Source organism: Sceloporus undulatus, chromosome 1, assembly GCF_019175285.1.
Source record: "Sceloporus undulatus isolate JIND9_A2432 ecotype Alabama chromosome 1, SceUnd_v1.1, whole genome shotgun sequence".
Classification (NCBI taxonomy): domain Eukaryota; kingdom Metazoa; phylum Chordata; class Lepidosauria; order Squamata; family Phrynosomatidae; genus Sceloporus; species Sceloporus undulatus.
In genome coordinates, this window is record NC_056522.1 from 210,710,743 (window position 1) to 210,734,767 (window position 24,025).

General features: G+C 39.2%; 1 protein-coding gene across 1 annotated transcript in view; it reads left to right on the plus strand.

Moving 5' to 3' along the window:
• STK39 (serine/threonine kinase 39) overlaps positions 1-24,025 on the plus strand; it is a 167,603-nt gene that overhangs the window by 138,442 nt on the left and 5,136 nt on the right. The window contains exons 15-17 of the mRNA XM_042458437.1: positions 13,086-13,138; positions 17,514-17,582; positions 22,373-22,437. Of these exons, the coding sequence (XP_042314371.1) occupies positions 13,086-13,138; positions 17,514-17,582; positions 22,373-22,437 (187 nt within the window). The remainder of the gene's footprint in view (positions 1-13,085; positions 13,139-17,513; positions 17,583-22,372; positions 22,438-24,025) is intronic.

The following is a 24,025-nucleotide window of genomic DNA, read 5'->3' on the forward strand; positions in this document are numbered from 1 at the left end:
TATTGTTTATTGTTTGAATTCCCTCAAAGCTGTTGCAGAGTTGCTTCAGTGAAGGAAAGTCTACATACACATTGAGAATGGGAGATTTGTCCTACTGAGCAGTATGTCGAATTAAGGGCCCTGTTTCTGCCCAAAGTTGATCAAGGGAGAAGAAAATCCATCATTATGAAACCTCTAGGCAGGGTATATTAGGGATAAGCAAGATATGCTTCCTACTTGTAACACCATCAAGTAAAGATAACATCTAAACAAGGAGGTTTGTTTTCCTGAAAATGAGAAGATGGCTATGCTGATTAGCTACCTGGTGAAGAGTGCACATAACCTATGTTTGAGAAAGCTCACTGCTATCTTTAAGGTTGGAATACAAGGCTCCTTGCATACATTCTGCACTCAGAGCCCTGACAGTAAGTTGACTTTAATTCTCCTATTGCTCTGACATATGCCAGATATTGAACTGACTATAGAATTTTTGAACTTACTCATGAAGAGCATTTGCCAAGAAATGTGATCTCAAAGCCTGACACTTGATCAAGGAGCCCTTACAACAAAATACACCACAAATTGTAAATGCTACAGATCATTGGCAGACTTTTGAAGTACTGAAGACAATAGTATACTCTGATTAGATATTCTTCATCATAACAAGCCACTGCTGTTACGAATACTTAGGCAATGACCATGGCAAATTAGGGTGACTTGATTAAAATGACATTTTAACATTTTAAACATTGGTAGGGCTAAATGAGATTGAAACCAGCATTATGGAATCTTAGCACCGTTGAACCAGCCAAAGCAATATCTACAGGCTAGCTGCCACCTTCAATCATGGAGGACAGCCATCATTATAAGTGTATAATTTGGAGAAATTAGAGTTTTCAGAACCCACCCACCCACCCGCTGCTGCCAAAATCTAAATGACTGGAAAAAACCTAATGATGATGAAGAATGAGAGCAAATTTGCAGCAGTGCTTTTGTGTTCTATAAGGGCTTCTGTAAATTAATAAGAGCATGATAACAGACATAAACCCAATGGAAATGTATACATCCTGGTTCCAGTTTATTCAGTCAGCATTATAGTTGAGGTCCACACAATACTCTGGCAATTGTACGATCATGTCTCTCCTCCACACCTATATTGTTTCTATACTAGATTGTGACTAATTGTGTATTTCTTACAAAGTATCTTAAGACTGTAGTTGATAACCATTAGTCTTCCTGATAGAACTACAGTTTGCGGCATATGTGAGTAGAAGCAAGAGGCTATTAAGATGATTTAAGTCTGCTGTATACAGGACCTGAGAACCAGTGAGGTATAGTAGTTTGAGTGTTGGGCTGTGACTCTGGAGACTGCTTGAGCCTAAAATCCCACTGGGTGAGTTTGAGCAAAGTACACCCTCTCAGCCTCAGAGGATGGCAATGGCAAACCTCCTCTGAAGAAACTTGCCAAGAAAACCCTATGATAGGTTTGTCTTATGGTCACTTAAGTAAAAAATGACTTGGGGGCACACAACAACAACAATATAGGACCCAAGTAAATAAATTTTTCAAACCCCACTTATAGCTTTTCTGACACTGCAGTGAAGTACAGATGTTCTGCGTGTAACATAGTTTCTGGAATCTATTCAGAATGGGCTGGAGATCCCATAAGTGGATTCCTGTCCATCAAAAGCTCTCATTGACTGGGGTCATTCTGGGTAATAGTCTTTCTAGCAAAATGCTTTTGGATTTCTGCCTGGACACTTGTGGTAACAACTGAGTTTGAGAACCAAAGTGTTATTTGATGACTGGATTAGCTGTGGTCTCAGTAACCCAGAGTGATCCTTGATCAAGAGAGGGAAGTTGTCATAATTTCTTCCTTCTTCTACAGTGTTATATGCATCCCTTTCAGATTGGCTCTTATGCGATTGGGGGACCCTGTGGAGCAATGTGGAAAGTGGCATAAAGATTGCCCAGGGAAGGGTTTTGTTGTTGTGTGCCTTCAGGTTGTTTCTGACCTAAGGTGAACCTATCATGGGGATTTCTGGGGCTGAGAACGTGTGACTTGATTGAGGTCACCCAGTGGGTTTCCATGGCCAGTCGGGGAATCAAACTATGATCTCCAGAGTCATAGCCCAACATTCAAACCACTACACCACACCAGCTCTTACAGCCTTCCACCAATGGGAGCCTCTGCTGAATGAGAAGACCTTCTACAGACAGAAGGAAAGGCATATAGGATCCAAGCTCATATCTTTTTTTTTTACCCTATAATAAATTTAGATGGTTAGATGTTTAGCTCATTTAATATATTTCACAGATTATATGGAGATCATAAATTACGTATATAGACTTAGCCAGGGTTTGTGGAAATGGTCTTAAGCTGTTGTGCTGATGTTGATCACAATGGGCATATTTTTGAAAGTCGCCCCAAGAGGAAAGGAAGCTGAAAACATTTGTTTATACTGTGTATTCTTTTCATCCCCATTCATGCAGCTGGAGCTAAATGGAATGGCAGGGAACAGTGATTGTCTTTTCACATTAACAACTCAGAAAACTCCTCACACAGGGAGAAATTTGCCTCGGGCCCGAGGTGCTGTGCTGTGGCTACTGTTGTTGATGGGTTCAATCACAGCAATACAAGCATTGTTTCCAGCTGGGTGAGAGACTTAACGAGTTGAGAGATTCATAGCAAGTGCAAGAATATCTGTTCATTTAATTGGTGGTTCTGTCTACTGAAATGATGCCATCTTTTCCCCAACTACTTATTTACTCAGAGAGTTCCTGGATAATAAAAATACAAACAGTAAGTGCTGTTTCCATGTACAAGTATAGAATTAGCCCACAGGGGCATTTGATTGCTTGGTCTATAGTAGCAATCAGCAGCTGCGATGTGTACTCATGGGCTTCTGTCCCCTTGTAGGGTTGCCATCCATGTAAGTGGCAAGGGTGGTCATTGTGCTCTACTCTTAATTGCAATGTTTAAAGGTTTGCTTATTTTGCCTTTTATAGAGAGTGTAAACTGTTCTGTATGCCATCTTAAGCATCAGACCAAACACTTCTGTGTTGGGCTGCTGGCAAGCACCAGCTGTGAGAGTTGAATATGATCTGATGGAGCCATTATCATTTCCTACTTCTTTGTCCAGCAGTTTTTTTTCCTGCAGTCCAATATATTTCTTTGGGTGTATGTCTCACCTAAATACCCTAAAGGCACCACATCCTATCTGCTCGTGGCAGTTAAACAGGATCAGTCCTGGTTAGTATGTGGATGGAAGACTACCAATGGATACTAGATGCGATAGGCTACATTTCAGAGGAAGGAACTGGCAAAACTACCTCTTGAGTATTCCTTGCCTAAGAAAATGCTTTCATGGGGTAACCATAAGTCGACAGGCAACTTGAAGGCACACACTCACATGTCTCACTGACTCCATTGAGACTTCCTCTTGAAGAGAAATGTGTATGGTTACAGCCATTCAGTGCTATTTATTTATTTATGCATTTCTTTGTGCATTTTTACGCAGTGTGCATAAGCTTGCAGCCTTAATTGCATAAAGGGTATGCAGCCACAGACTGCATCTTACTTGTGCCAGACATATAGGATTTGTCTGGGATATTATGGATGGGGCAATGTGCTCATGCAAGCTGGCTGATCACTTTCATTGGCAGCTGGAATGGCTTAAAGAGTTGATAGATTTTCTATCTGGTTTGTTTATTGCAAAGGATGAGCCTGGCAAGACTTTGACGTGTCTCTCCTCTGAGGAGGCAGAAGATAAACCTAGAGCAAACATCAGTCCCTTCTCTGGGTTTTCAGGAAAACACAAGCCACAGGGCTAGATTTGGATGTCACAGTAAGCCAACCACAGATGCAAATAACATGCTTTATTTACTTACTCCAACCTCTAGTGGGAGTAATCAAGCAGTGTATAATAAGCCATGGTTCCTCTACAAACATGCCTCATTGTGACATCCAGATCAGCTCATTATGTGATATGCTGCCCTTAGAAACTATTACTTTTCTGGAAGGAAACAGTGTAATTTCAGCCTGTGTCAGTCTAGCCTTATTTATGTCAAGTGTGCATGTAGAGAAGGAAATTTTGAATAGAGAAGGAATCCACGATACGTAAAATGCATGTGCTCAGGACATACAGTGGGGTGGACAAGTGTCACTTGTACTATTATCTTTTGCCATTGACTATGCTGGCTAGAGCTGATTAGAGTTTTAAGTGAATAATATTTGGAGGGCTGCATTTGTCCACTCTTGATGTAGCTATGGAAGGCTAGGGGGGCATATTAGCCCCCTAGGAGATCTTGAACAATAGCATCTGCCTGCCCAACCCATAAAAATGCCTCCAAATACCTCTACGAGGTATGGGAATATTTTCACCATATTTTGGGTTTGAAAAAAGGCCTCTCCTAGGTTTAAATTGTTCCAAAGGATGTGCAAAATGTGATGGAAATACACCCCTTGCTCCCTAGTGGACATTTTGGTGCTTTTCAGAGGGTTCTTTTTTTTTTTTTTTTTTTTTTGAAAAAAAATTGCAAAATTGTTTTTTAACTCTGGGGGCCCAGGGACCCTCCACATACGCTAGAGGTGTTTTTGACCCCTGATGGGCCACAAAATGGCCCTGGTTTGCAGTTTGCCCACCCTTGATATAGAAGAATTGGTTTGTGGGAGGAATAGTGGATGATGAGGAGGAGGACTTGTTTTACTGTATTAAACAGTCATCATGTAAATTTTAGCAATAGGAGAATGAGAATAAAAGTGCTGCTGTGTGAGAGGTTATGTCACTCTGGAGCATGAATGTGTGTTGTGGGCATCTGAGTATCAGGGTTCTTCTTTTGAATGAAGGAATGGATAAGACAGTCAGTATAAGACCATGGCAGAAAATAGCATTAGACTTTGTATTAAACTGAAATGAGAAATTCTGGCTGTTTACTAGCCATTATGTCACAGTGTATATATGGTACTATCCAGAAATCTCATGCCACGTCCTCATAGAGTGAATGGTGTTTGTTTTTATTGTTACCTTTATCAAGAGACAGATTTATGGAAAATTTTGATTCTGTGGGTTACTGTTTTTTTTTCTTTCCCTCTGAATTGTTTTCCAAAGGTTGGGAATTTGTACTAAGCAATGAACCAGTATATACTGACTGCCCAAATAATTGTTATAGATTACCAATATTTTAAGTTCACAAGATGTTTTATGCAACTTGATATACACTTCTTTTTTAGGTTCAGTTTTAGTCAGTTTTATAATGCCAAAAATGGAATTTGAAAATCAGGAAAGAGAAAAAACATCTGGAAAAGCTAGGGAACAAAATGGATCATAATGGATTCCCACCTCCACTCCCCACCATTTCTAAACACCAGACCTGGAAAACACAGTTCAAGGCTATGAAATGTTTAGCCCTCCAGATGCTGGATTATAGTGTCCATAGTGACTCTCTATTAGTTGTGCTGCTTAGGGCTGGTTTGAACAACTTCTGGAAGTCTACACAAGCATCAGTCCTGTCCTGAGCAGGACTGAAGCTTTGCTGGGCTGAATAAAATTATTCATTTTATTCATCTTTCCTATATACATGGACTGGGAAATAAATATCAAACACACACACAACACAACACAACACAGAGTCCATTACACATGATAGATTTCAAACAGAAATCTTGTAAATCAGCCATGTTGTAAATCAGCCATGTCTGGGCATTGATGTGGTGGATTTTCATGTGTAGACTGTATTTGAATATTATAACCCAGTACAGACATTCAGATGATGCTGTAAATGAAGCAGGCTTGCTTTCAGTTACCCCCATGCATTTGGGGCAGATTGGAGAGAAATATGCTCTCACCTAGAGAGCATTGTGGTTTAGTTATTTGAGACTGGAGAGATCAGGGTTCGAATTGCTGCTTGGCCAAGAAAACCCACTGGATGACCTTGGACAAGTCATACACTGGAGCTGAGCAGACATGCAGGATAGCATGGGCTGAGCACATGGTATTTTGGCCCAGGTGCTCACCCGGGTTGGCACAGGGATGGGCAGGTGTTTACACAGCTGTCCCCATGCAGACCCTTACCTTGCTACATCATCATAGGTACCACTTCTCAGTGGGAAGGTAATAGTGTTCTGTGCAGTCATAATGGCCACATGACCACCAGAGCAGTCCTCGGACAATGCTGGTTCTTCGGCTTAGAAACGGAGATGAACACTTCCCCCTACAGTCAGATACGACTAGACATTCATGTCAAGGGACTACCTTTACCTTTAAAGGCTCTTTACTCCAAGATTTTGCTGGATCCACCAGATCCACATCTGTTTTGGCAGGATCAGACCCAATCCTGGCCTCAGGGCTCCAAGGTTTTAGCCTGAACTAGATGATGTGAGGCTTGGGGGGAAGGGCATGAGTCTTTTGGTTTATGTGGACAACCCCTCTCACAGCCTGAGAAGAAGGCAAAAGTAAACACCCTCTGAATAAATCTTGCCAAGGAACCCACCTTAGGATCACTATAAGTCAGAAAGGGCTTTAAGGCACACAACATCAATAATTCTCATCTGACACATTCTCTCTAAACTGCAGGGTCCTAGTTAAGAAGTCATTATTTAGATGGCTTTAAAAAGGTGTTGGGGATTAGGTTACAGATGTGAAGGCCTGAAAAAAAATACCCAAAGAAGTTTTTAATTGTTCCCTGAAGCCCTATTTTTATGGAATCATGGAGGAAATTATTATATAATATTTTCTTTGAGAACGATGAATAAAATGTCAGTGGCAAAGCATACAGATACAATGGGCTCTTATCTATTTGCTCACCATGTGCAGATTTGAGCTTCCGCAGGTGGCAAGCTCGGTTATTTTAAATGGATGTGCATACACATGGATGCGCCAGTGGCTTTACACACATCACACCACCATAGCAAAGAATGGAACTTCAGGCCCCGCCTTTTTGGTTATATACGGGTGTGTGTGTGTGTCTGAAACAGATTCTCCTTGAAGAAGGGACGACTGTACTTATTCCCCCGTCCCCACTATAAGCTTTACTACTTAAAGATATGTAGCAGGTAGACTTTTATGTAAGTCTTTGTATAGCAGTCTTATTCAAGGTGGATTGGTGTAAGTGTGCAAGCTATTGGCTGCCAGTCTGTAGTGAGTTTCCAGGAAAGAAAAAAACATTTGTAGTCAATGGACACAAATATGGTACTCCTCCCCCAGTATGTTAGGAGACAACCTACTTCCTCATCACACGCCATTAGAGGCAGTGATGTTCATTACCAGCGCATTGTAATTCCTGGTCCTACTTCACTTTTTTCAATTCCTTTTACGAGAATGAATGTTATATCTGCTGACACTATGAAAGTCTAGAGGAACAGAATAATTTTTGTTTGTTTGTTTTACTAATGTTGATGGCTGCTTTGTTTCTGACTGTTGTTCGATTCTCATAAACTGGCATGATCACAGAGGTTCAAGTATTCATTCAGGACCGTATAGGTTCATTTGTGTGAATGAGATTAAATTTTAAAAAGTAAATTCAGTTTGTTATTATTTTCTAAATAAACTATGTTTTTCACAATCTGAAACATGGTAATTTTATGTCAAACCAGGTTATACATTATATGCAGTGGGCCCTTGGTATCCACTGAGGTTTGATTTAATATTTTCAAGCCATGGATAGTTGAATTCATGGATGAAGAATCTATGGACACAGAAGGCGTCCATAGTATGTTTCTAACGTAACAATAACAGGATCAAGGCAGCTTACAACAACAATAGAATACACACAGTTTAAAAATAAATTCCAATTATCCCAACAAAGCAACTTACAGTCAGTAAAGGGTGTTAATAATGCATTTTTTCAATTTTTCAGAAAATCCCAATTCCCTCCCCACAAGGCTGGGGAAAATAATTCCTCTCACACACACCCGTCCATGGCTTCAAAATTCTAGAAATTTATATTTCTAGTTTAGACAAATTCATGCTAGTTGTTGCTAGCTACGTTGGTTTTTTTCCATCTCCGGCATCAAAGGCAGCCTCTCTCCCTTCTTGTATCAGTTGTTGGGGAACAAGATTTGTTGCCTCTGTGTCCTCCTTGAGGGCTTTTTGTAGGCATTGGGTTGGCCACTATGAAGAATGGATATCGGACTAGATAAGTCCTTGATTTTGAGTGCTGTGCTTCTCCTTTTGTTCTTTTGGTTTAAGTATATTCTGAATGGATAGGCTAATATAACTGCCTTGTCTTGGTAGATGTTGGTTTAGTCATTTATTTTCCATGATGCAGTAAACATTGATCTGCAAGTTAAGTGCAGAAGACCACTGCAGTAAATATCCCTGGCACTGTCTTGTAAATCAGATGGCTTTTGTTTAATTGAATCCTGCACTTAGATATATGGCTTGTGATAAGGTTCTTTCATAGTGCTTTCTATAACTTTCTCCACTATATGGAATAGTCACTGTATTAATTTACTGCACAAAGTGCTTCACCTACCTTTTTTCCACTTCCCCTTTGTTAATGAGAAAATCTGTTTGGAAGGAAAACATCTATAAGAAATTCATAAGGACAGCACTCAAAACACCCAGAAGAAAATTATGAAGTAACTGCAAGCAGTTTTAAGAATAATTGCTGATTTAATGGTTCTTTCCTGAGATTTCTCCAGTCACTCTTAATTGAAAATGAGTGGGAAAGAGATACTTTCTAATCTGGCAGGAGAGAGAAATCTCGAAATGAGGGCAGAGATTTTAGAATGGAAATCATACCTTCCATTAGAAAAGTTTCAAAATGTCTTTTTATTTAAATAGTTTAGTTTAAATAAATGTAATGATGTATAAATAATGTTTAGTGAAACGTAGTTGGTTAATTTCTCCAACTTGGTGTTGGATCATCAGCTGCCAGGGAATGATGGGAGATGTAGCTCCACATATCTACAGGGCAACAGATATGGGGGAAAGCTAGAGTGAACTACTAAAGACATATTGATTGATTAACTGACAGCATTGTTCATAACACTGGTATTGGTAAAAACTACAGATAACAAGGTGTGTGTGTATGAGAGAGAGAGAGATGTGGTGTAATCTTGTAAGATTGCATCTGTTAAGATCATGACTGCTGCAAGATTTACTCAGGCTGCATCTGCACTGCAGAAATAATCCAGTTTGGCACCTCTTTAACTGCCATGGCACAATGCTATGGAATTCTGGGATTTGTAGTTGTGGCACCAGAGCTCTCTGACAGTGAAGGCTATTGTCTCACAAAAGTATAGTTCCCAGAAATCCATAGCATTGAGCCAGGGCAGTTAAAGTGGTTTCAAGCTGTATTATTTCGACAGTGTAGATGCCGCCATATTCTGTGCTGACTCTGGAATATTTTTTCCCCACACACAGAATCAAACAGATGCAGTAAAGTTAAGATGCATGATTCAGTAACTGAAACTTCAACTGGGTGATGGCCACAGTTGTTGCATAACATAAAACATAAAGTTCTTCATTTATGTTTTTAAAAAATTATTAATTCATCATCATCATCATTTTATTTATGGTTTTTGATCAAAATAAATTGTTAATTCTGCTCTTAGATGAAGGAGCCACAGCAGGATGCACCACCACATTTTCAGCCAAAAATGTGACCTGGAAATGAATGGAGGTCAATGTCTGGTTTGTACTTTCTGGATTTTCAGCCAGTTATGGGGGGCGAGGTTTAGAGGAAGAACTGTTACTCAAGGAGGAACAATTTACCATTCTCAGACATTGTTTATCCTAATTTAAAGATCCTTTCAAATACATTTTAATATTTTTAAAAGATAAAAATAGCTTGGTGCTGTATGCTAATTTATAGGCTGCACAGTTTCCTTTTTCCACCTGATATATTACATCTCGAAAGACATACATAAGGACACTCTTTTCCCTTATGGATAAACATATATATTCACTTCCAAAATTATTTTGAGAAAGTAAGTAGGACTGTATCTTTCTACTTTCTTGATTTGAATTACGTATGTTGCCATTGATATGTGTAGATTTCCCATTGCATAAAACATCTCATGTCACTTATTTTGGAATAGGTATATAGGAAATGTTGTTAAATCCTATGTTAACTGTCACATGTGCTCCAAGATGTGTATCTGTATATATCAACTAGCAACATATATTCAGAGAAGTAATCATGTTAGTCTGTAGGATTATACGAAGGGATCTGGCAGTACCTTTGAGACTGAGAGAAAGGTTTATAGCATAATCTTTCATAGACTTAGCCTACTACAGATGGATATGTTCAAAAATTATATTCTAAATGAATATTTAGAAATGTGGATGATATGACATGTAATACTTAACTATATCTGGAGCCATTCATAAACTATTTTATTTGTGAAGTCCATATTAGAGATTATCTTGAAGTGAGAAAATCAGTTTTGTGAACTATGGCTGAGAATCTGCATCAGAGGCAATGATACAAATTTTACGAGGACAGAGCTGTGTTGTTGACATGATTCGCAACCATGTTAGTAAATTGTGATGATGCCGAGTGAGACATCGTGCAAGATGTCCTGTTGTGCAATGGGTACTCCCCATTTTTCAGTGTGCCCTAATGCAAAATGTGTTCCATAGCAAAACATCAGGACACGTATCTGGGACTGCACAATGGTCTCTGAACTGTTACTATGTCTGCTCTCCTCCTGAGAATATGAGCATTGTACAACATTGTGCTTCACCTTTACTTGATTGTACATCAATTTACAATGATGTAAAATCTAACCTAACCATATCTATGTATTTGGAGTCTGTCTAAACATTTTTTAAAACCACAAAAAAAGAATCTAATGGTCTCATGGAGGCTGTCTGCCACTGCTCCTGTGTAGGGGCTACATGATAGAAGTCCTAGTATGTTTCTTGGCTCTTACTTTGTATAGTGTCTGCCTTGGTTGTGTAACCTTCCTTGTTGCCAAGCAGTTTCAAATATGTACTATATATCAACTACTTTTGGGAAGCAACAGTTAGGATGCCTTCTTGTACTGAGTTTATCAAGCAGGTCTGTTTGCCTATGATATATTCAGCCTTCCTTCTTTTGCCTTGTTACATGTCCACTAAGGTCCAGGAGCAGATGGTGTAAGCAGGGTCTTCACCTAATGTCTTCTGCCCCTAGTCTTTCTGCATATCTACTCTGGTATTTCTAATCGGCCTTGAAGACAAGCAAAAAAGCAGTTTGAATTTGCTGCTTACCATCCTTCAAATTGAGAGACACTCCTGTTTTCAGGCTAAGTGCTTCTGTGCTTGGATGCAAACACATTCTGTTTAGACTGCCGAAGGATGCGAATGAACTTTACCTTTGCACGCTTAGTAATCAGAACAATTTTGCATGATTGTTTTGCTGCATAATACAACACTGCATAATATCCATTTAATCAGAATGAGGAGTGGAACAACAAGAAATTAATTCACCTTTTGAATTTGTGTCTGCTGTGTTTAGCAGCTGGATACTTACTTTGTTATGCTTGCTTGGAAAAAGTGGTATCTGTTGCCTTACCAATCCATTTTTTCTTGCGTGATCCTGTTTTTGTGACTATGTGACATTTTCTTAATATGTGTTTAGCAAGTGATAATAGTTCTGAGTCATGGCTGAGTGTGCCTGGATGTTGGATTTAGTTTTCCCACAGCAAGACTTCATGGCCTGGTACACTGAAATATGAGTCTGCTTACAGTTTCCATGCTGGGGAACAGAAGAATAATGGACCACAAAACACATTTCACTGCTATTAGCTTTTCAAGCAGATTGAGCTATTCACTAGGAGAAAAAGTGTGCTATGGCAATTATGTTTGTATCTGGTCTTTGCCCACTTGCTGTTTCCAAAAATGAAATAGCCATCTCTTCTCTTCTCTTCCTCCCTTCGCCCCTCTTTATCTCTCTCTAGTTGTTTTCCTCCTCTCCTGTCCACATCTCTGTCCTGAGAGTTTATTTTTTTGACCATGGAAATTATCAGCCAAGACTAAGTGAAAATAGCAATTAGTTACATTGTTAGAAAATAAAGGAGTTGTTCTTGATGGATGGAAAACTTGTTAAACATGCTTCATCATGCATCGACAAACTGACTTTGAACTCAGTGATGAAAATGCTAAACAGATTACAAAATGGAATAGAAAAGAGTTATCAATGAAGTTGTCATGCTGCAGATATATTCCAGAAATAACTATCATTATTAATCTATGCTTTATGTACTTACCTTTAATTATTAATCTGTGGTTTGTGTAATTATTTTTAGTGCAGTGTTGACATACACAATAGCAACCACAAAATAGTAGTAGTAGTAGTAGTAGTAGTAGTAAAAAAACAAACCTGAAAGCTGGCAAGGTAATGCAGCATTCTGGACTTAGTCCTTGTAGTAGCTGGCTTGTTATACAACATTATACAGTCAACCCTCCACATTTGCAGCTTTGACTTTTGTGGATTTGATTAATGTGTTTTCTCTAGCAATGTCTAGGTTCTCCTGCACCGTTGTTCTGGATGGTGGCCATAGAGTTGTGCTGGAGAATCTAGGGATTCCTAGAGAGGTGTTCTCTCGGGTTAAAAAAAGGTGTTTGTTTTTTATTTGCATTTTTTCCACATTCATAAGGATCCTGCACTCCTAACCCCAGTGAATATGGAGGGCCCACTGTATATCAAGCTGAGAAGGAAAGATGGAAATATGAGAGAGAAACTCAATCTAGGTCAAGAAGACGTGTTCTATAAAGACCTCTAAGTATGATCTTAGCCTGCAAGAAAAGAGCACTCTGGGCTCCATTAATGCTTTTCATAGTAAAAAAAAAAAGAAACCCCTCCCTTCTTTGCATTCAATTAGACAGCCTTTCACTCGTCAGGTTGAATGTTAAAGTGTACAGTTGTAGCTGATCATAAAAATGCATCATGGTTAAAGATTTTTTTCACTGAGTTTTCTCTTACATTGATGCCCTTATGCACTTATAATGCACTTGGGGAAAGACGAGATCATAAAACTGTAAAATACTGCCTATGTATTAACACCAGCTTATTTATATGCTTGAATACATTTAGAGTGCAGAAGGCGCACTTCATTACATTTTGATGTGTTTACTGTGCCTCTTTTTTCTCCCTCCCTCCCTCCCTCCCTCCAGGAATTCCAGAAAGGAACTTAATGACATACGATTTGAATTTACTCCAGGCAGAGGTAAGACTTTTAATTGAAATTATGCTTTTATGGTTGCAAATGGTATTTCGGAAATTGATTTCTATTTTATAGTTTTAATATAAATTAGCAGTATGAAATCGCTTGTACTAACCCAATGTTTTATGTTATACTACTTAACCAAAACAAAACTAGTGCCAAGCATGTAAATTTTTAGGGTCATAGTTGTGGAATGTTTGATCCAAGGTGCAGAATTTCTGTACAGAGGCTGCATCCACACTGCAGAAATAATGCAGTTTGACACCACTTTAACCCCGTGGCTCAATGCTGTGGAATTCTGGGAATTGTAGTTTGTTGTGGCACCAGAGCTCTCTGTCAGAGCAGGCTAAATGTCTCACAAAACTACTGTTCCCAGAATTGCATAGCATTGTGCCACAACAGTTAAAGTGATGTGAAACTGGATTATTGCTGCAGTGTAGATGCAGAGAGAGAGAGAGAGAGAGAGAGAGAGAGAGAATATACTCTGCCAGACTGTTGTGATCCTAATCTAACAAGGCAGTCCCGCTGGTAGCTGACCCAAAAGTTGTGCATCACATCACATATTGTGGCATACCAGTAAGTGATCACTATGTGAAAAGTGTAACTGCAGGCAGAACATAATATACAGGGAAGCCTATAGCGATGATTCTAGTAACAGCCTTTCCCCTGCACACAGCTGGGTAGAATAGGCAGTGTTTTCTCACTTCCAACCTCTGCCTGATGCAGATGGCCTTGGTTCCTACTCTCTGGACCCCAAAGGGGCACTCAGTTTGACATAGATGATTTCTCAAAATGGGAACAGCCGTGAACTAGAGCTCCTGCACTGTGTGAGAAGCTGCTTGCCTGAAAGTGACATTGTGACTTTTCCAGGTGACATAAGGTTTGCTTGTCACACTGGTATTATCTTCTTGAAAGTGGAGTTCATTATTTCAAGAACACCTGCTGTGATGGGAGGGAGGAGTCTGTTAAAATGTCTTCTGGGACAGTCGGCAGAATCTGTTAAGGGAAAGAGGACTGGGAGTTGACATAGACAGGGCTTTGAACTAATTAAGAAAGACAGAGTTTTGGATTTGAACAAGGAGAGAGAACTGCCTATAATACTGAGGAGCCTAAAGAAAAGAATATTAGAGTTTATTATATTCTCATACTGTGTTTTTAAAAAATCTATTTCTGTTGTTTTAAACCTGTCTCTGGCTGGCTGTGAAGCTTGAATTGGAGTCAAGCCATGCATATCAAACTGAGGAACCCGTATAACAACATTCCCTCAAGTCCACATTTTAAGGGGTCACTCTGAGGCTCAGTAACCCAATCCAGAAAAGGAAAGAATTGAGGGAACAAGGGAAGGTTGAGTGACAGGATTCCCCTAGGTGCTGGAACTGCAGGGCCAACCAGAGAGAAGGTATTTGTCACACCTGTTTGTAAAAAGATGGTTCCACCCTTGTTCATATTATTACAAATGTTATTTTACTACCTTCTAGAGACTGCCCCATTTAAGTCAGCTACAAAGTTCATAGCAGAAGGTTACGTTAGCTGGTGAGAGTAGTTTAGGATGTATAGTTTAAATTCAGGCTACCTGTCTTTGACCCATTAATCTGGAGGAGAAATTTAATAATCATTACAGCCCTAGAACACATGGTAAGAGGGTTCTCTTGAGAAAACCAAACTACACAAGCGATGATGATGATGAAAAAAACATGTTATGAGGTCTGCTTCTAGCGGTGGTGCAGTTAGGTAATTTTAGACTCTGGAATTAATGGTGTTATGCACCCCCATCTCCTGCAGTTGTGAAGGACACACAACTAAAATGTCTGTTTTCCTCCCTTTCCAAGCACACAACTTCACAACTGCTTCTACATTCCTGGAATCATAAAGCTGGCAGGAAAGGCAAAACATACTTTGAGCATCTGCACTTTTCATCTTAAAACTCAAATCGCAGAACTGAGTATGAATGCTCTGAAATGGTATCAGTCATAATGACTGGGGAGGGGAAAGGAGAGGGATGGACTTAGAACTTTATTGCACCGAGTTCTCGGCCCGGCCCGGCAAGAAACGGAAATGAGTGGGGGACAGATTTTACCGCACACACCCGTCCCTCACTCGTTCCATTCCCCTTCTCTTCCCTTCTCATTCCGTTCCAGAGGGAACACTTTTTGAGAACTGTTCAGAACAGTTCTCAAAAATTTCTCCCTCTGGAATGGATTAAGAACGGAAGAGAGGGGGAACGGAACGAATGAGGGATGGGTGCGTGTGGTAAAATCCGTCCCCCACTCGTTCCACACTCGTCCCTGCTCTTTCCGTTCCGTCCTCAGAACGGAACGGAAGGAGCCAATGGTCTTTTTTAATAACATCTGTTCTCTCCAGAGGTCCTATGCTTCCAACATGAGTTCATCCAGACCTTTTCAGCTGTTGGAGAGCACTTTATTTCTCTGTATATCAGTGGTGTTTGGTGAAGTAACCCTTGTGTGGATAAAACAAACTGAGCTTTTAAAAAATTGGCTACAGTTACAATTGCAAGGGGTGCCCCCACCAGTTACTGTTACATCAACAATTTTTTAAAAGGTAGCTTTGTGATTCCATTTCTCAAAATTAACTATTTACTTTAATTACTTTTAACCAAAAAATCTTCTGACTACTACAAGCTGCTGGCATTTGTACAAAAACTACTCTGCTTTCCACCTTGTTCCCATCTTAACATCCACAAGAGAGCCTGAGGTAGCATCACAAGGCAAAGGAATGGCCACGATTTGAAGCATGTGATATCCCTCGTCAGCTATCTAGTGAGGCCACACTCTTGTTAACTGCAAAAGTTACTAAAAGTAGTGGAAGCTAAGAATTACTCCAAAAGGGGGGTAAGGTGGCTTGAAAAACAAAGGAGTGCAACTGGCAGAACATCTACAGTGAAAAGAGTGATCATAATAAGGCAAAATTATATTACAGTACTCCCATCTGAGATTGCTGAGATAGCTTACTTTTTGAAGGGCATCACAGAAAAGGAAAACCACATTGAATTCCAAAATGTACAGCAGCTGTTCATACTAATCATTACATGTAGGCAGTAACACAACCTCTTTTTCCAGGGACAGACAGTTCATTTGCCACTCCCTCTGTTGTAAATGCGATGTAACATTTTATGTCAACCCAACACAATTAGTGGTGTAGAGGTAAATTCTGAAGCATTAAATGTTCGTTATTACAGTCCCAATAACCTTAAGGAGATCCCCAAAAGAAAGGCAGTTATATTGATCCATATCTGAGTCTTTGTGTATCTTCCCCACCAAAAAAGAGTACCAATACATAACATAATATTCCAGTTTATTAAACCAGTTGACTGTCATAGAATAGTGAGATGGCAAAGGGGAGGGGGGTGCAGATCGTTGCATTTTGAGTCCATAAGACCTAGCTGTACTATCCCACTGAGAATAAGTAGATAATTTCCAAGTTACTCCTATGCATTGCTTCAGATTTTGCTTGTAAATGTTTAAAAGTGAGAAGACCTTGTGGAAAGCACCCTCTGTTTCTTTTCTAGTTTACTTTAATTTTGGTTATTATTATCTTATGTTGTGATTCTTACTTTACCTGACAAATACAAAGTACCAAATATAATATAGAGAAACAGTTATCTTAAGGCCAGTACAGTATTTGAAAATTGGACTATCGTATCCCATCAAATGCTGAGAGCAGGGAAATATGTTAGCTTAGCCCCTCAAAGATTATAACATTGGGACCACCTCTTGAATGACATAAGGGAGGCATAACTTAAGTGTTCTTCTCTCTTGTCACTACTTTCTCAGACTCAGGGGAGAAAGGTAGAGGAAAGTTTTGGATGATGATCTCAGGGCGTGGGCAGATGAGAGAGGTGTTCCATGAAATATTGGAGTCTTGCACAATCTGAGGCTTTATATGTTAAAACCTGGACTGTGGGTTCTGTCTGGAAGTGCATCAGAAGCCAGTGCAATTGGTCCAGAATAGAAGTGATATGGTCAAACCTTATGGTCCCCATGATTGATTTGGCCTTTGGATTTTGCACTAGCTGCATTTTCTGAACTGTTTTCAGAGGTAATCTTATGTATAGCACACAGCCATAATCTAACGCAGTGGTTAGGTACAGAAGTCATGCTGTAGTGGCTGAAACAAAGGAGCTTTATAGGATTTGTGAAGAATGAAATGAGTAGCCCTGTGGAGCTTTATTGTGTAGAAAATGAGAACTATCAGTGGCAGAGTACATTGTGTTCCTAATGAGAATAGTTTTGGTTTAAGCACATTTTGTTAATGGTGTTCATAGATTAAATATATTTTTAAACAAACTGCCCTGCCTTACTGATTTTTGTTTTTCCAGTTTTGTCATGACTAATGCATATTCATTTCACATTTTGCACAGACACAGCAGATGGTGTATCTCAAGAGCTGTTCTCTGCAGGCCTGGTTGATGGCCACGATGTAGTTATAGGTAAATTATGTTTCGTTTTGAAATTATGCTGTCACTACAACTCAGTACAGTAAATGAATAAGGGTCCATTCACAACCTCTCTTGTCCTTGGCTCTTTACAAACAGACCCTCTTTAAAAATCTCTCTTTACTGCCATGAGAGATATAAACTGGGTATACTTTTTAAACACTTTAATTTGGCTTAACAGATTTTGTGTATGTGTTTCTCTTTAGTGCTTCTCTCCCCCCCCCCCCCCCAATTCCTGAGGTTGGTCTTGCTACTCAGTCATATTCAGTTTCACTTTAAAGTGTTTTTGTATGTGTAGTATTAATATTTGCACATGCACTTCTAACAGTTTGCTTTTCTGTCCACCCATAAATAAGTTCAGAAAGTCATTGATACAGCTGGGTCTTGTACAAGACATCAGCATATCCTTTGGGCCGCACCAACTTTGTTCACTTCAATAACCTATGACAAGGGTGGTGGTGGCTTAAGTTTTCATTCATGTTTGTTGTGGCCTTTGCATTTTCTCCACTAATGTGGAGACTAGAGACTCTCTTGCAAATGAGAGAGAATGCGGATGCCTCTCATGTAAAGACAACAGAGGAAGCCGTGAGGGAGAAAATTCCCAGTGTGATACAAATTGGTTCTGACCTTGGTAGGGAGGTCATGGTTTTGTTTTGATAATGAGTTTATTTGAATCAGGAGGACCTGAAGGGAAAGAGTATATGGTCTTCAGTCCACTCCCTATGTTATAACTGCAGGTAACAGCATTTGCATTAGGTCTTAATTGGGGAGGAGGGGTTAGACAGGGGCAGAAGAGTAGTGTCTTTCTTTTTGTTCCTGTAATGAGATGACATCCACTTACACCTTGCTTTTCTAAAGAAACTGTGTGCAAGGATGGTAATTCAATAGCTGACTCCTCCTCTCCAAAGGAATAGACACATACCATAGCCGAAGCAACCTTTGTGATTCAACTTTGGCCCTTTAGCAAACAAAAACAACACAACTCTCAAATATTTATAGAAATTGCATATCTTTAGGTGAAATAAAATACAGTTAGACTGGTCAAAACACATTAATTTAGTACTTATGCCACATCAAATGAGAAAAGCATGGCACATATAGAAATCAGGCAACTTGATTATCACGTACACATCTCAATTTACTGACAGGTCTTCCTACAACCTGCACAAAAATATAAATATTTTTCCTAGGTGTTTTATACATGGAAGGCCACAGCTTTCTCTAAAGGTGTTGGACAACAGCACCTGTTATCCTACAGGCAGCATGGCTGATTGGGTTTATGGGAGTTTTGGTTCTATTCATCGTGAATGTGCCAGGTTGGGGGAGACTAGTATAGAAATAAGTTCAGCTGACCTTATTTTCAGGAAGTAACAGGCTCTATTAGTTCCAGCCCACCTCCACCCCAGTTGAAGGCAGCTGATAAATTGCATGCCACATTTCAGCTGAAGTATGCTGAAATTCATCCTGTACATAATGTGAGTGAAAACAAACCTCTTTCAAGTTCTGTGAAAGCCTTGTACGAGTTGATCTTGCTGTAGAAGTGAAAATTTAGGGGAATGTGGCACTTTTGAAAAAACATGTTACATTACTTGTAGAGGCTTGGGTGTTGGACTAGGACACTGGAAGATCAGGGTTTGTATTTCCACTCAGCCATGGAAACCCACTGGGTGATCTTGAGCAATTCGTATGCTCTCAGCCTAAGAGGATGGCAAAGGCAACCCCCTCTGAACAATTCTTGCCAAGAAAACCGTGATAGGTTGTTCTTGGGATCACCAGAAGTCAGAAATGACTTGAAGGCACACAGCAACAACATTAGTTACATATTGAGAAAATCTGGTAATGTACCCCCTAACACACACTGTTACACAGAAGGTCTAATTGCAGTGCACATAGATTAACATGGTTATATGATGTTGTTTCTTGGGTAGTGACTGTACTATCAGTGAGTGCTGCTTCAGTTCTTCAGGAACACTTGAGCTGGCTTGCCTGGGCTTGAGCAAACCATTGCTTGAAGGATGATTGAGATTATAGTATTCCTGGCTGTTTAGGATGTGAGGGAAATACAGTGTCTTGTCCATTATTTATGAGCTAGCACTCTTTCTTCATATAAAAATAAAAATCCAACAGTGGTACAAAGAACTTGTCAGTTTATTTGCTTGTGTGCATTGCTTCTTTGCTGTCCTCCCTATAACCTAAAATTAAACTGTAAACTTTTCAGGATTGGAACCTATCTTTTGCTTACCATATGCCATAAAGACCAGTTAGACTAATGGCACTAATAAAAAAATAAAATCCAAAATAACCTTTCCTAAAACAAAAGTGTTCATGGGATGAACTCTGAATGAGGTACTGTCACTTTGGACATCTTTTCCAGGGAAGCAAGTCATGTTGAGGGGCAGATCTGCAACATATTTGACTAGAAATTCTCTATGTAGTCAAGACAGTCTGGGAAGTGGCACTGGTAGTTCAGATTAGGTTCATATCATAGATGTGATGAAGTGAGCCCAAGAAATTCTGAGTCTAGTTACACTTGAATCTGCACTCATTTGTACCATGTTCTGGCCGTATTCTGATGCTCCTTATGTCCTAAACTTAACCTATGAGTGCTTTTGGGGTTGAGTGCCAAATTATACATGGCTCAAAATATATGGAATTACAACACGAAAGGGCAGAACTATGCACAATTCCTATTTTCTGGTCGAGTATCTCCCTAAGTAAATTGAGGAAGACAAAGAAAATACATCTGTCATTGACAAACTGAGTTTGAAACCCTTGTGCAAAATAATTGTAAGTAGCACTAGACCGGGTTCTCCAATTCTTCTTTTTACCTAAGGAATTTATATGGCTGCTGTACTTTTTGAATTTACTCTGAATCTGTATTCAGAATAATAACGGCTCATGCCTTGGTAATCAAAAGCTGTTAAAAAGATTTTACAACATAGATAGTTGTCAAGACTGGAGTAAAGAGGAATTGTTTGTTAATCTTTATGCAATGTTCTTTTTAAAAAGCAAATCAGAAAATGTTAACTGAAATAGCACCACCTTAACATAATTTCTCAGTGGTGTGGAAAGACCACCTGCAGTACTTCATTTGGTTTGGTCAGATGCCTTATGAGTGAACTTGCTTAAAGATACAAAGAATAACTGTTATTTCTTTTGAAAAAATATCCCATGGTGTCTTACTTTTTTGGACTTAGTTTGCTTTTATATGTAAAAGCTGTTTGGTTTACTTTATATTAAATGAAAGATCAAAGTGTCTGCATATAGTCTCTCCCTAATTTGCAATGGCATTTGTAGTTAACGCACAAGAGAATATAGCAAAGCTTTTGAAGACTTGCCATTTTTTTACTTTCATCATTTTCTTTGCCAATTTATTCCCCCACCTTAACACACCTCCATCTCTCAATGCGTTCATCTGGTTGATTGCTGAACTTTATGTGTAGCGTTCAGTCTGGTTCCATAACGTACTGTGAGTCACAAGTTACAGAAAGCTTATGAAAGCATCAGAATAGATTAAAAAAAAGAATCTCCAAAACAACTTGTCAAAGAAGATAGCAAGAAACAAAGAAGCAATTTTCTAATGGTTTCTTCCTACTCTTAGAACTTGGTTACAGGTTGGGTTTATCAGATTAGAAAAGAAAATGGCGCCAACCCAGCATGCAAAGAAGTTTGACTCTCCCTCTAACAATGAAGCAGAAACAAGACAGTAGTCAAACTCAGATGGGAGAAGGAGTGGCTAGCTGCTATTCCCCTTCGTCCCTCTCTCTTTTCTCAGTGGCTAGCAAATGTTTGCAGCAATGGCATCACTAAGACTGGCTTCACCCAGTGCAGTAACTCATGGTGTCACACCCCCCCCCCCCACATTGATCTCCTCCCATATTGCATTATACAGAATCCTTAGTAATGTTTTTTGTACTAATGTTACTCATAAATTATAATTCCCTTATCTCACTGAATGTAATGGCAAAAGTTGTGATGTCAACAACTAATAAAATTAAAATTACACCTTTAAATTACAAAATCATATGCACAGCCTAAATATATTTACATGTACCTTGTTTCATGTGGCTAAAGAGAAATGTTCATTAGATGTGATGCTTTTAAAGAAAAATTTAAAAGAATAAAATATTTTAAAATTAAAATAAAAGTGAACTCTGATTCTGGAGGCCAGGATTTGAATCCATGCTTGGCGATTGAATGCCACTGGGTGACCTTGGGCATATCATATTCCCACTGCTTAGCAAGTAAACTTGGCCTTACATAATGTTGATTTATAAGCTTAGAGAAAATGTGCATTGTGTTAATTACCAGTACCATTCATTAATACAGACAGTAAATACCATTCTACTAAATATCACATGGGTCATCATATTCTATCCTGAATTTGGAAGACAGAAATTCTTGTTAATATTCAAACTCCAAAGCAGTGAATAGAAGTGCAAGATAAATAAAGATCTTATTTCTTGGCTTTCTGTTTACCAATTCCATCAGAAGGGTTACTGTGAAACTATTTAAACAAAAACTACATTCCACTATGAAGTGTTGTATTTTTTTCATGGGCATTCCTATATGGAAAAAAAATACAGTGAAATACACATTGGTTGCTTCCTTGCATTGCTTACATGTCAGTATGATTAATGCAATTTGGGTTGTATCCTTTTCCATGACTGTCATACAATTTGCATCATTCAGCTCTTCCTGAATAAAAGCTAGCAGTTATTAACTGTGTACAATGTTGCTTCCTGTGTAGTGTACTCTGTTTTTTCATTCTTTGTTTTCCCCAGTTGCTGCTAATTTACAAAAAATAGTAGATGACCCCAAGGCCTTGAAAACATTAACCTTTAAGCTGGTAAGTAAAGTACTGTTAGCGATAAAATAATGTGAGTGAATAGAAAACTATTATTGGTCTTTTGAGCCAGGTTTTCTTAATTTGAAGTGTTCAGTTAGCCACTTTCCTGCATTGAATGTTGACCTTTTCAACATTTTATTACCATACACAAACTGAAAAGGAAAGTAGAAAACAGCTTAATGGCCCTTTTCTTTAAAAGATATCATTCACTGGAAAGAGTAATCTGCAAGAAACTATCTTAGAGTAGTAAGCTTGTAAAGTCTGGCATATAGCCACAGTTTCAGTAGTCCCTTATGAACTCCTGGAACTACTAATGCTTCAGTGTTTACTGGCTGCCAATGATCAAAACTCTCTGAGTGGGACCAATGGAACCAGTGGAGCTACAGTAAGTTTATTTCCCATTCCTCTGGCAAAATCTAAAATCTATGTGCATGGCCTTGTCTGGATATAATTGTGTGTTTGGGACTAGTAGAAAGTCCTGTATAATTTGTGAGGTCCAGAGTATAGTAATGGCATGCCTGCACTCCCTCTTTTTTAGCTCTTATGTAAGGCATGGCCAGTGTGGAATGGTGGTTTGAATACTGGACTACGATTTTGGTGATCGGGGTTTGATTCCCCACTTGACCATAAAAACCCACAGGGTGACTTTGGACAAGTCCACTATCTCAGCCTCAGAGGATGACAATGGCAAGCCCCCTCTGAAGAAACCTTGCCAAGAAAACTCTATGACAGGTTTGCCTTAAGTCAGAAATGACTTTAAGGCTCACAACAACAAGAAGGCAGGACTGGTTTACACTGCTTACCATGATCCCGTCTATGATCTCCACAAAAATGAGACTGATTTAGGCATACATGGATATAACTAATTCTCTATATTTAGTAACTTCCAGATAAAAATCCAAGAGGATAATTCTTCATCTAAGAGGATAATTTTAGGGAGTTTCCCAGAAGACAAGCTTACTGTCCTCTCCTCCTGCATGCAGTTATCTGTACCCACCAAAAATCTCTTGGGAGTGGGATGGGGAACCAATCTGAACAAGGTAAGGTGGAGGCTGGAGGGCTACTGGAGAAGGTGGAAATGCCACAGATTGAGTGGCTTTGAGTAAAACCTCCCTCAAAACACATCTACATCCACCAACATCCTCCTATGCCCCATCCTTCACTGTTCAAGAACAGTGTATATGGTCTGCTATATTTTGGAATGAAAGTTGGGGGACTTAATCAAGAAATTCTGGGCTGTGTAGCACTCCCATATACCTTTAGAAGTTTTTTTTATTGTTGTTGTTGTTAATATTATTATTATTTTAAAAACCTGCCACAGTTCTAATCATCCACTGTAAAAGCTGTGTAGGTGAAAATGCCAACTGCAGGGCTGCCTTTTCTCAACTGTACATTTTATAGCAAGAGTGGGAATGAAGTGATTCTTCAGATGTTATTGGATTACATTTCCCACCTGCATTAGCCAGGATAGAAAAAGACGAGGAATGCTGGACGTTGCAATCTAACAGTCTTTAAAGAGCCAGTAATTATCTTCCTTTAAAAAAAAAAAAAGGAACCACCAAGCTGAAGTTATTTTACTGTCCTCAGC